The 12,279-nt window shown below is 53.2% G+C and overlaps 1 protein-coding gene across 1 annotated transcript in view; it reads left to right on the top strand.

Moving 5' to 3' along the window:
• Positions 1 to 12,279, top strand: part of EHBP1 (EH domain binding protein 1) — a 155,740-nt gene that overhangs the window by 121,199 nt on the left and 22,262 nt on the right. The window contains exon 10 of the mRNA XM_068153007.1: positions 4,650 to 4,833. Within this exon, the coding sequence (XP_068009108.1) occupies positions 4,650 to 4,833 (184 nt within the window). The remainder of the gene's footprint in view (positions 1 to 4,649; positions 4,834 to 12,279) is intronic.

Genomic DNA, 12,279 nt, shown 5'->3' with positions numbered 1-12,279 from the left:
CAGCCTGTATTACCATCAGAGGGTAATAGTCAGTGGGCTGGATTAATTCAGGGAATATCTTTGCAATGTCCCTAACCCCTGCCCCTGGTAGGGAGCAGACCTCCCTGTGGGATGGGTCGGGACGACATATGGGTCCCTCAGTACCCCCCAGGAGAGAGTCCCCAACAACTATAACCCTTCTCCCTTTCTTTGTGGAGCTAGTCGCTAGTACTTCAGGATTTGGGCAGAGACCTTTTGGGGGTTGTTTGATTGGTGGTTTGGTTTTTTCTGTGTTAATTTGCCCAAACTCTTTCTCAGTAGTTGTTGGACCATGCAGAGGGGAAGGTGGGAAGCTGGGGGGGTCAGTGTGTGTGCTGCCCATGGTAGAGTTAACATCTGAGGGGATAGTCTGGCTCTCAAATAAGGTCTTCTCTAGGGAAAAAATGACAATCAGGCAGCATGGCAGAGGTTGGAAGGGACCTCTGGAGATCATCCAGTCCAAGCCCTCTGCTAGAGCAGGGTCAGCCAGAGTCCAGGGTCACACAGGAACGCGTCCAAGTGGGTCTGGAATGCCTCCAGAGATGGAGACTCCACAGCCCCTCTGGGCAGCCTGTCCCAGTGCTCTGCCACCCTCCCAGGGAAGAATTTGTTCCTTCTGCTCCTGTGGCACCTCCTGGGTTGCAGTTGGTGTCCATTGCCTCTTGTCTTGCAGCAGCTCCTTCTGGTGCCTGCGTGAGGGCACAATTCTTCAAGTCTGTGCACGGAGCATGGAGAGCTCTGGAGCACAGCACTTCAGCAGGTGGTTCTTTCCAAGTTTCCCTCTCATTATAAGGGTGTGGTGGTTTGTTGTTTGTTTTTTACCTCACACCAAACTTATCTGAACACCTCAGGATACATCTTTCCAGCTGCAGCTGCACAGTGAATTGCTTTCCCACCAAACATGCCACGTCTGGTGGCTGTTCAGAAGGGTCACTTGTCAAGCTGAAGGCAGCCTTGTGCTCTCCTGTAGAACTCATTGTTCTTCAGCCTTTATCTCTTTTATCTCCATTTTCACCTCCCTTTGAACTTTGTGATGTCTGAAGAGAGCTGAGCTGGGCTGTCAGCTAAATGAGAGCTCCTGACAGTGAGGTGCATTCCCCTCCAGCCGGAATTCCTGCCCCTCTTGCTGCCTCCCCTGGAAGACACCCACCCCTGGCTGTTCCACCCACCCCTTGCTGCTTAACTCCTTCTGTCTCTGCTGTCTCTAGCTGTGCCTGCCCTCCTAGCTCCTGTGCTTGGTGGGCAGCCAAGTGGGGCCGCTCAAAGGCTGCTTCCATTCAGCAGGGTTCAGTGCCAGTCTCTCCTGTCCCTTCAGTACCTGCCTTTAGAGCTTTCTCCCTTAGAAGCAGTGGCAGATTCTCAGAAAGGTCTGAAGGTTTTGTGCCTGCTCTTTGCCTCTGTACTTCAGCAAACTTTGCCTTTCTGAAGCAGAGAGATTTGCTGTGCTTGATTTTTCTCCGTGAAAAGAGGAGGATGGCAAAATGCATTAAAATCACAGTCACAGACTGCACTGGGTTGGAAGGGACCCTCAAAGGTCACCTTGTCCAAGCCCCCTACAGTCATCAGGGACAGCCCCAGCTAGAGCAGGCTGCATGGGGTCACAGCAAGTCTCATCTTGAGTGTTTCCCGGGACAGGGCCTCAACCACAGCCCTGGGCAGCCTGTTCCAGTAGTGTGCAGAACCTTTTCCTGATGCCCAACCTCAGTCTGCCCTGCTCCACTTTCAAACCACTGCCCCTCAGCCTAGCACTCCAAGTCCTTCTGAACAGTCCCTCCCCAGCCTTCCTGCAGGTCCCCTTCAGGCAGCTCTAAGCTCTTCCTGGAGCCTTCTCCTCTCCAGGCTGAACAGCCCCAACTCTCCCAGCCTGTCCCCACAGCAGAGGTTCTCCAGCCCTCTGAGCATTTTAGTGTCCTCCTCTGGTCCCACTCCATCAGCTCCAGGTCTCTCTTGTGCTGGGGGCTCCAGAGCTGGACACAGCCCTGCAGGTGAGGTCTCAGCAGAGCAGAAAGGCAGAATTCCCTCTTTCAACCTGCAGCCCAGGATGCAGCCCAGTTCTGGTATCAGTCAGGGAGACCAACAGACAGATTGTCACAGTGAGTGTCTACAAAAGTGGACACAGAAATTTGATGCTGTGTGAAGAGAAAGTGAATGAAGAGTTGGGGGTTGGTTGTTTGGGTTGGGTTTTTTATTGTTTATGCCCAGCTTTTGCTCTTGTAGTCCTTTAAAAGCAGTGTGTGCTGCATAGCTCACAACTCTGATTCATGGATTCATAGAGTGGGTTGGGTTGGAAGGAACCTTGAAGATCATCCAGTTGTGACTCTCCTGACATTGTCAGGGACACTTCCTACTAGACATTGAAACACTTGAATGTGTCCAGAGAAGGGCAACAAGGCTGGGGAGGGGTTTGGAGCACAGCCCTGTGAGGAGAGGCTGAGGGAGCTGGGGGTGTTTAGCCTGGAGAAGAGGAGGCTCAGGGGAGACCTTCTTGCTCTCCACAACTACCTGAAGGGAGGTTGTAGCCAGGTGGGGGTTGGTCTCTTCTCCCAGGCAACCAGCAGCAGAACAAGAGGACACAGCTTCAAACTGCACCAGGGGAAGTTTTAGGCTGGAGGTGAGGAGAAAGTTCTTCACAGAAGGAGTAATTGGCCATTGGAATGTGCTGCCCAGGGAGGTGGTGGAGTCCCCATCCCTGGAGGTGCTCAAAAAAGGCTTGGATGTGGCACTTGGAGCCATGGTTTGGTTGTCAGGAGGTGTTAGGTAATAGGTTGGACTTGATGATCTCTGAGGTCTTTTCCAACCTGATTGATTCCAGACCATGTTGCTCAAGGTCTCATCAGGGCCTGTTCCTGAGAGGAAATGTCTCATGGGTCTAGTAAGGCAGCCTCTTGTCTAATGCTCTGTGCATTATTGGTTCCATCTAGAGTGAAATTCAAGGCACTGGGGTGATTTCTCATCTAATCATGGAATGCTTTAGGTTGGAAGGGACCCTGAAGTAACTCTCCTGCTCAGGCACCATGGAATCATAGAATGTTTTGGGTTGGAAGGGACCTCCAAAGGGCATCCAGTCCAACCCTCCTGGCAGGTAGTTCAGGATCAGTTCTGCTGTCATGCAGACAGATCTTTGGGAGTTGCACTGCCGTGGTTACACAAACGCGGCTAGGGGTGTATGAGAAAGGCATCTTGCAGGGGAAGTGTGGACTGGCAGGGAGTTAGTTAATTAACATATCAGTTTGGCAGTGAACCTTCCAGTTTGGGATTGCAAAATATGAAAAGCCAAGAGTAGGAATCAAAAGAACTCAGTGGAAAGAAGGTTCCCATCCAGAGACAAAACTGCTGGCTGCTCTAAGTGTGCAGTAGAAGCCATTACTTGATCACGGAATCAGTGAGGGTGTCCTTGGTTGGATATTTGGTATCTCAAAGCAAGAGGCACAGTCTGGGAATGCTGTGGAGCAAACACAGGGCTGGAATGTGAATGCCAGAAGAGTGATTCTCTGGACTGCATCCACTTGGTGGGAGAGGTTTACTGTCTTTCCTGCACCAGGTTTTGTTATGATAATCACTGTCAAAACAAACAGGTGCTGGCTGCTGTTGTCTCTAGAGGGGTGTTCAAGGCCAGGCTGGATGAGACCTTGAGCAACCTGGGCTGGTGGGAGGTGTCCCTGCCTGGATGATCTTGAAGGTCCCTTCCAACCCAACCCATTCTATGAAGCTATGAACATCTCGAGGCCTGTGCCTGCTTCATTTCAATGGGAGGGTACAAGGTCTCTGGCCACAGTGAGACAGCAGCCCAGCTGCTTGCCCCCCATGCCTCCAGCTGCTGGCAGACCCACCCCCAGGCTTGGGAAGTCCCAAACTGAAGCATGGGAGCAAGTCCTCAGGGTGTTCTGACAGAGTCACTGAGTGACAGGATGACAATGGCAAGGATTGTGAGTGGCCTCTGAAGGTAGCTCCTTTAAAGCCCTTTTGCAGGTTGGATGAGGCCTTGAGCAACCTGGGCTAGTAGAAGGTATCCCTGCCCATGGCAGGGGGTTGGGACTGGATGATCCTGAAGGTCCCTTCCAACCCAACCCATTCTGTGAAGGCACAAGTCCCCTGTAGTTTTCTTGCACTCTTCCCAGAAAGGTGTTGCTGAAGTGGTGTGGGGGGTGTGCTGCAGAGTTTAAAGCACCCTTGCTGTGCAGCCCATGGAGGCCAACATTTTCAGCCCTGGGGCAGCCAAGAGTGAGGCCTTGTTGAAGCACACCTGTGAAAGTGGCCTGGTCCTTAGCTCTGTTCTAATGAAGCATGCTTGATGCTGTTCAGCAGCCAGCAGCTTCACTCAGAGCCGTGGCACCGAGCTTGCCTGTTGATTAGCTCCTGCTTTGATAGGTGGCTAAACAGAAGGGAGAAGTTAGCTTGATGCCCTGGAGCAAACTCCTGGCCATTTGCAGAGGCTTTGTAACACTGATGGAAGTTCTGCCCCGATGCAGCTGTCGCTGTGGGAGCTCCCCTGTAGCATCTGAAAGCAGGAAGAGGCAAAACATGTCCTCAGCAGGGGCAGCCGAACCATGGCAGCCTCTGTAACCAGCTCTGGTTGTTGGGTTTCGTTCCAAGCAGACAGCAAAGAAATGTGTTTCCCTTCTTTTGATCAGATCAAACCCGTTCTATGAACCCAAACCAAGCCCTGCTTTAATTAAAGCTGCTCCGCTGCAAGAACCAGAGAAGAAGGTGAAGAGGAAGGCTCCTGACCCACCACAGCTCTTGCCAAAGACAGAGCCAGGGAGCGAGGGCACGGCGGCCGCTCCTGCGCCGAGGGAGTTGCCTTCTTCTCCTAAGGTAGGCTGCACACCAGCCTTGCACCCTCCTCACCCACACCACCACCTTGCTGCCTGGGGTACACAACCCCCCTGGTTCCTCTGGGCCAGCCTCAAAGCTTTGCTGGTGCTCAGGGAGACCTGGACAGACTGAGAGCTGGGCAAAGAGGAACCTGCTGAGGCTCACCAAGGATCAGTGCAGAGTGCTGCAGCTGGGGAGGAAGAATAAACTGCAGCAGGACAGGTTGGGAGGGGATCTGCTGGAGAGCAGCCCTGGGGAGAAGGGCCTGGGAGTGCTGGTGGGCAGCAAGTTCTGCAGGGGACAGCAATGTGCCCTGGGGGCCAAGGCGGCCAAGGGGCTCCTGGGGGGCATTCAGAGGAGTGTGTCCAGCAGATCCAGGGAGGTTCTCCTCCCCCTCTACTCTGCCCTGCTGAGACCTCATCTGGAACATTGCATCCAGTTCTGGGCTCCCCAGTTCAGGAGGGACAGGGATCTGCTGGAGGGAGTCCAAGGGAGTGCTACAAGGCTGCTACAGTGCACAAGGGGCACTGGGAGCAAGCTGGAGCAGAGGAGGTGCCACAGGAGGGAACAGAAGGGGAAACTTTATCAGTGTGAGGGTACTGGAGGCCTGGAGCAGGCTGCCCAGAGAGGTTGTGGAGTCTCCTTCTCTGGAGCTTTTCCACCCCCACCTGGCTGTGTTCCTGTGTGCCCTGCCCTGGGTGACCCTGCTCTGGCAGGGGGCTTGGGCTGGATGACCTCTGGAGGTCCCTTCCAACCCCTAGCACTCGGGGATGCTGTGCAGCCTGGAGTTTGAGAGCTCAGTGCTGGACACTCTGGATGAGCCTGGGGGTTTATGTGTGTCTGTTCCCAGAGCTGCTGAGGCTCTCTCAGGAGCACTCAAGTCCCCTCTCAGTCAGGTGGCTGTGAGGCACCTCCAGGCCGGGCGTGCTGGGGCTGTGTTTGTCGTGGGAGAGCATGAGTCAGCCTCTGCTGAGGAGAGCAACGTGGGACAGAGGTTTTTTAAGGTTCCAAGAGCTCACATCTGTGGTGAAGAACCTCAGCTCTGGTGTCTCAGCAGTCAGCACCACTTGTGCTTTGGTGTAACCAAAAGAAGCCTGGAGGAGTTCCCTTAAGGGGCCCTTCTTGAACGTTAATTTGCTGTGTGTTGGCTGCCTCTGAAGGGAGGGCAGCTGAAGGCAGCAGGCTTCCCTCCCAGCATCTCTCACCCACTTCATACATATTACCATCTGCTTTGCCTTGTGTTGGAGCTGTGGCAGTTCAGTTTAAGAAGTGGATGAAGCTGCTGCTCATAGCTGTTATTCCCTTGCTTAATTACTCAGGCAGGCTGCCGGCAGGGCTCTGATCTCGCTGTCAGCTTACCACTCGCTCAGGGTAAGGAGCAGGAGAGCAGAACTCAGACCTGGGCCTGCTCACAGCAGAACACAGCAGCCAGGAAGGCCACCAGCTCGACTGCCAGCTTATTCTGAGTATGGAAAGCCACAAGGGGTGACATGTGAGAGGAAAGCAGGACAGGTCTGTGACGCTGCCAGGTGGGGTTTGATCTGCGCTGGATGTTCTCTGTGAAGCACGCTGCACACTCTTTGACTCCTGGTGGAGGGTGGCCCTCAGGTGAGAGCCCAGTGGCATTCTGGTACTGCCAAGCAGAGAAGAGACATCTAAGGAGGAGATTTCAACAGGTTGCTTGATGGGAGGTTGTGTTCCCATTGTTCATTGTTTGAGAGGGGGCTCTTTACAGGTCTGCCTTCAAGGGAAGGGCTTTCTCTGCCCTTCAGTGTGGTGAAATAGTGTCTGACTGCTGGATGGGGCCAAGGGGCTTTGGGCTGGGGATTAGGAGGAATTTCTTCCCAGCAAAGGGTTCTCAGAGAACAGAGGTCCTATGTGGAGCAGCTGAGGGAACTGAGGTCATTCAGTCTTCAGAAGAGAAGGCTGAGGGCAGACCTCATCACCCTTTACCACTCCCTCTAAGGAGGCTGGAGCCAGGTGGGGTTTGGTCTCTTCTGACATGCAACAAGTGGCAGGACAAGAGGAAACAGCCTCAAGTTACCCCAGGGAAAGTTCAGGTTGGACACCTGGAACAATCTCTTCCCAGCAAGGGCTCTCAAGCACTGTCCCAGGCTGCCCAGGGAGGTGGTGGAGTCCCCATCCCTGGAGGGGTTTCACAGCTGTGTGGATGTGGTGCTGAGGGAGGTGGTTCAGCTGTGGCGACTGAGCAGCAGTGGTGAGGTTGTGAGCTCTGGGTGAGGGCTTGGACTTGGTGATCTCAAAGGTCCCTTCCAGCCTCAACAGTTCTATGTTTGGATTGTTGTGGGGTTTATCTACTCCAGTCTAAGTTTCAGGTTGTGTGAAAGCTGGGAGTGAGCAGCCTGTGCTATTATGAGCGCAGCCAGGCAGCTTCTGCTTGTATGCAGGCTGTTAGTTTCCAAATGCCTTGGTGCCTGCCTGCTTGCAGCCCATCTCTCTGCCACTGATTCTGAGGCACAGCTGTGATCAGCAAAGGTCTAAGCACTGAGATGTTGATATTCATCAACCTGGTGACCCCACCAGGAGTACTGCATCCAGTTCTGGTGACCCAAACATAAGAGGGTCCAGAGGAGGCCATGAAACCTCCCTATGGGGACAGGCTGGGAGAGTTGGGGCTGTTCAGCCTGGAGAAGAGAAGACTCCAGGGAGACCTCAGAGCAGCCTTCCAGTACCTGAAGGGGCTCCAGGAGAGCCGGGGAGGACTTCTGACAAGGGCTGGGAGTGCCAGGACAAGAGGAACAATGGCTTTCAGCTGGGAGAGGAGAGATTGAGACTGGAGATGAGGAAGAAATTCTTTCCAGTGAGGTTGGGGAGACACTGGCACAGGTTGCCCAGGGAGGCTGTGGCTGCCTCCTCCCTGGAGGTGTTGAAGGCCAGGCTGGATGAGGCCTTGAGCAAGCTGGGCTGGTGGGAGGTGTCCCTGCTTATGGCATGGGGGGGTTGGAACTGGATGATCTTTCAGGTCCCTTTCAACCCAAACCATTCTATGAACCCATGACTTAGGCCCCTGGGGGGGAAATGGAGCTGTGCTGGCCTGCTGTGGTAGGGAAAGCTCTGATTTTCACAGAGGGTTTTGGAGGAGCTGAGTCCATTGTGGGAAGCTCCACAGCAGATGCCATGTCCTGATTTGTTCTATGACAGCTAGAGTGGAAAGTTTCCCTGCCTGGGTGTGTTAAAATATTGTCTGGTCATTTGCAATTCAGAAAGCTTGCTGCCAGCAGAGGCTTTTTCTGTTTTTTTTTCCCCCTCTCCCTGTGCTTGAATTGTTTTGCTCCCAGGTTACCTAACAGCATTAGCCCAGCAGCACTGTGCCTGGAGTGCTCTGTGAAATTTGGAAAAGTACTGACATTTAATAGCAGGCAACACCAAACCCTTGCCACAGTGCCCAGGTAGGACTTGGCCCCCTGGCACAAGTCACTTGTTTGTTTCTTACTCAATAAGAGTGGCAATGTTTGGCAGCTCTGAAAGGAAAAGGCACAGGCACTATGCAAGCATGAGCTGAGCACACGCCCTGGGGAGGGGGAATGGTCCCCAGGTGGAGGGAGGTTAAACTGCAGCTCAGCTGCACTCTCCTCTCTCAGCTGGCTGTGCACACAAAGCCTCTGCTACAGCTCTGACCACAGCCTAAGTGTCTCAGCATTTTCAGTTTCCCTGTCCTGGTTGTCTTTGCAGGAATCAGACAGGGTGAGGGAGCTGGGGGTGTTCAGCCTGGAGAAGAGGAGGCTCCAGGGGTACCTTAGAGCAGCCTGCCAGTACCTGAAGGGGCTACAAGAAGGCTGCAGAGGGACTGTTCCCAAAGGCCTGCAGGGACAGGACCAGAGGCAATGGATTCAAACTAGAGCAGAGCAGATTGAGATTGGATGTGAGGAACAAGTTCTGCACCAGGAGGCTGCTGGAACACTGCAGCAGGTTGCCCAGGGAGGTGGCTGAGAGCCCATGCCTGGAGATATTCAAGGTGAGGCTGGAGAGGGCTCTGGGCAACCTGATCTAGTTGGGGATATCCCTGCTGAGTGCAGGGAGTTGGACTGGATGAGCTTTGGAGGTCCCTGTCAACCCAGAGCATTCTGTGATTCTCTGATCCTGTGAAATGGCTGCAGAGCAGAAGTGGTGATCTGTAGGCTATACAGAGCCACTGTTACTATCATGGAAACAGAGAATTGTTTGGGTTGGAGAAGCCCTCCAAGACCATGAAGTCCAACCATCCACCCAACACCACCATGGCCACCAAACCATGTTCCTAAGTGCCATGGCCACACGTTTCTGGAACACCTCCAGGGGTGGGGACTCCACCACCTTCCTGGGCAGCCTGTTCCAATCCCTGACCATTCTTGCAGCAAAGAAATCTTTTCTCATCCCCAACATAACCCCCCCCTGGCACAATTCAGGCCATTTCCTCTCATCTATCACCTGAGACTTAGCAGGAGAGCCCAACCCCCACCTCACTGCAACCTTCTTTCGGGGAGCTGTAGAGCGCAGTGAGGTCTCCCCTCAGCCTCCTCTTCTCCAGAGCTTTAGAGCTGAAGGGAAAATAAAATGCCTCAGCAAATCTTTGTTGGAGTATTTGGAGCTCACTATCCCCTCAGAGGTCAGTGGTGTTGACACAAAACCTGGCAGTGCTGCTCTTAACATCTCTCTTACCAGCAAGTTTGTTAGGTGGAAATTGCTCCTGAGAGATTATTTAACCCATGACAGGTCCCACCTCAAGACACAGGTTCCAAATGCTTGAAATTTTGGTACTCTCTTAAAAAAAACAACAACAACAACAACCCCCCACACCAACTCTTAGCTGTGGCAAACAGCAGGGAAGATCCTAGGTGCTTAAACAGCAGCTGGAAAGCAGAGCGGGCAAGGCTGACGTTCTTCCAAGTATCCAGCCAGGAATGAAGGCCCTAAGGTATGGCTGGGCACCAAACCTCCTCTGTTCAGTGTTCAGCTGCCACAAGCCTCCTAGGGTTGGCATCATGGCTGTAGGAACCCTGCCACATAAGCACAGTTGTGTTTGCTGGGGAAACATCAGCGCCTGGATCCAAGGTTTTACCGTTCCCAGGCAGTGGGGGAAGCTGTTTCCTCACCTGAGAGCTCTCTGACTTCCCACTCTCAGTTTCCCCTCTCCCAGCTCAAAGCCATTGTCCCTTATCCTGTCAATCCCAGCCCTTGTCAAAAGTCCTTCCCCAGGTCTCCTGGAGCCCCTTCAGGTACTGGAAGGCTGCTCTGAGGTCTCCCTGGAGTCTTCTCTTCTCCAGGCTGAACAGCCCCAACTCTCTCAGCCTGTCCCCACAGCAGAGGTTCTGCAGCCCTCTTGGTGGCCTCCTCTGGACTTGCTCCAGCAGCTCCAGGTCCTTCTTGTGCTGGGGGCTCTAGAACTGGGGGCAGTGCTGCAGGTGGGGGTCTCACAATACATTGACTTAAGTCTACTCTCATATGAGACATGTCTAAGTGTGCTGAAAATTCCCTGCTTTCCTTTTCCCTTTCCTCACCACAGACACTGCTGTTACTCATTAAGCAAAGCCCCTGCCCAGGTGCTGTACCCTGCCAGCAGTTGCTAGGTGTGACTCAAAGGCCATCCACAGACAAGCTCCAAAAGCATTCTGGGGGCTGATGCCACATCCAAGGGTTTGGGTTTTATTCTTCTTCTCATTTGTCTAAGGCAGAACAAATGCTTAGACAGAGATACAGCCCAACACTTTCAGATGAGCTGGGTGGAAGGGGAGGAACGTGACAACTCTCAGCAAAACTCTCCCAAGACCTCAGAGATTCTCTGGTTGCTTTTTCACCCCAGCACTATTGACCTTCTGTGACCTCATATGGAAGAGCTTCTCTTAAACCACAGGTGGAGTAGTGCAGCCAAAGGTAAAGACTAACACTGAACTCCCAGGTGGTAAAGGAAGATCACTCATTGTCCCTTGGGGTGAAGATCACTCATTGTCCCTTGGTATCCAAAGCTGGCCATACCCATAAGGACTTCCTGGCTCTCTGGACCACCTTGAATGATTTTGTTCCTTTCCAGCCTCACATAACTGCCAAGGAGTCGTGCAGCTCATTGCCATAAGATCTTTGTCCCTTCCCATGCAGACAGACCCATCAAGGCCCAGGAAGGCTTGGGAGGCAGTGGACAGAATTTTAAGGTGTCTGCTGACAGGGACTTGTGCAAAGAAAGCCCTTGGTACAAATCTGCCTTTACATGCAGCCCTGAAACATTTTCTCTTTGGATAGGAAGTGGAACAAGGCACAGAGCCAGTGTGAGCAGAGGGTTCTCCTCTAGGAGAGATGCTGTCCTCAGAAGGCTGCTTAGAGCAGCCCCCCATACCTGAAGGGACTGTGAAAAAGCTGGAGAGGAACTTCTGACAAGGGCTGGGAGTGACAGGATGAGGGGCAATGGTTTGAGCTGGCATAGGGGAGATTGAGAGTGGAGATGAGGAAGAAACTCTTCAGCATGAGGGTGGGGAAACACTGCCACAGGCTGCCCAGGGAGGCTGTGGCTGCCTCCTCCCTGGAGGTGTTCAAGGCCAGGCTGGATGAGGCCTTGAGCAAGCTGGGCTGGTGGGACGTCTCCCTGACCGTGGCAGGGAGATTAGAACTGAATGATCTTTGGGGTCCCTTCCAATCCAACCCATCCTGTGAATCAGTGAATTTGAGGTTTAAACTCAGCTAGGTCACTACCTTTGCCCTGCTGTTCCTGCAGCAGGAGCTATGCACAGCTTTGGAGGCAGAGCAGAGCTCCTTCCACCCTCAGCCCTTCCCTTCTCACCTCATCCCATTTCCAAGCAGACACAGCAGGAGGCTGTAGCATTATCTAGATGGAAGCATCATCACAGGCAGGTCCTCCAGCAGACCTCCTGACTCATGCAGGCTGTGTTGCTGTGCAGGGAAGCAGTGCAGGCAGTGTGCTGGCTGAGGCCAGGGCCAGAGGTGAGGCACTGCTTTCTCTGACACTGAGGCAATGAAGGCTGTCCAGGAGCAGGGGGATTCTCCTGTCTTCTGCCATGAAGTCCTCATGTGCTGGGCATTAAGTTAAGCTCTTGAAACAGATTTCAGACTCTGGTTGTGGGTTTCTTTATCTTCCCAGCTTGGTATCACAGAAGACATCCTGTTAGAAGAGACTTCAATATCTTTCTTGGAGTGAGGGCCCCAAAACCAAACCCAGCACTCAAGGTGTGGAGCCAGCAGTGCCAAGTCCAGGGGGACAATCCCTGCCCTGGTCCTGCTGGCCAATACTGCCTATGTTACAAAGTCACCTTACTCAAACAGAGGTTGGTGCTTCACTAGGTGCAAGGGAAGAGTGGAAAGAATGGAGCTTTCATTTTCAAAGCTGACTGGAGCTTGTGTGGCCCTTGTGAAGGAGCCTGCTAACAAGGTGTGAAACTCTACAGACAAAAAAAGAATAGGCTTGGTCAGGTTTTTGTTGGGAAGACTTTGAGGATGCTT

The sequence above is a fragment of the Melanerpes formicivorus genome, unplaced genomic scaffold (assembly GCF_026170545.1).
Source record: "Melanerpes formicivorus ecotype bairdi unplaced genomic scaffold, bMelFor1.0.p_v2 SCAF_25, whole genome shotgun sequence".
Lineage (NCBI taxonomy): Eukaryota > Metazoa > Chordata > Aves > Piciformes > Picidae > Melanerpes > Melanerpes formicivorus.
Note: the sequence above shows the minus strand (reverse complement) of the source record. Positions and strands in the feature narration are given on the sequence as shown.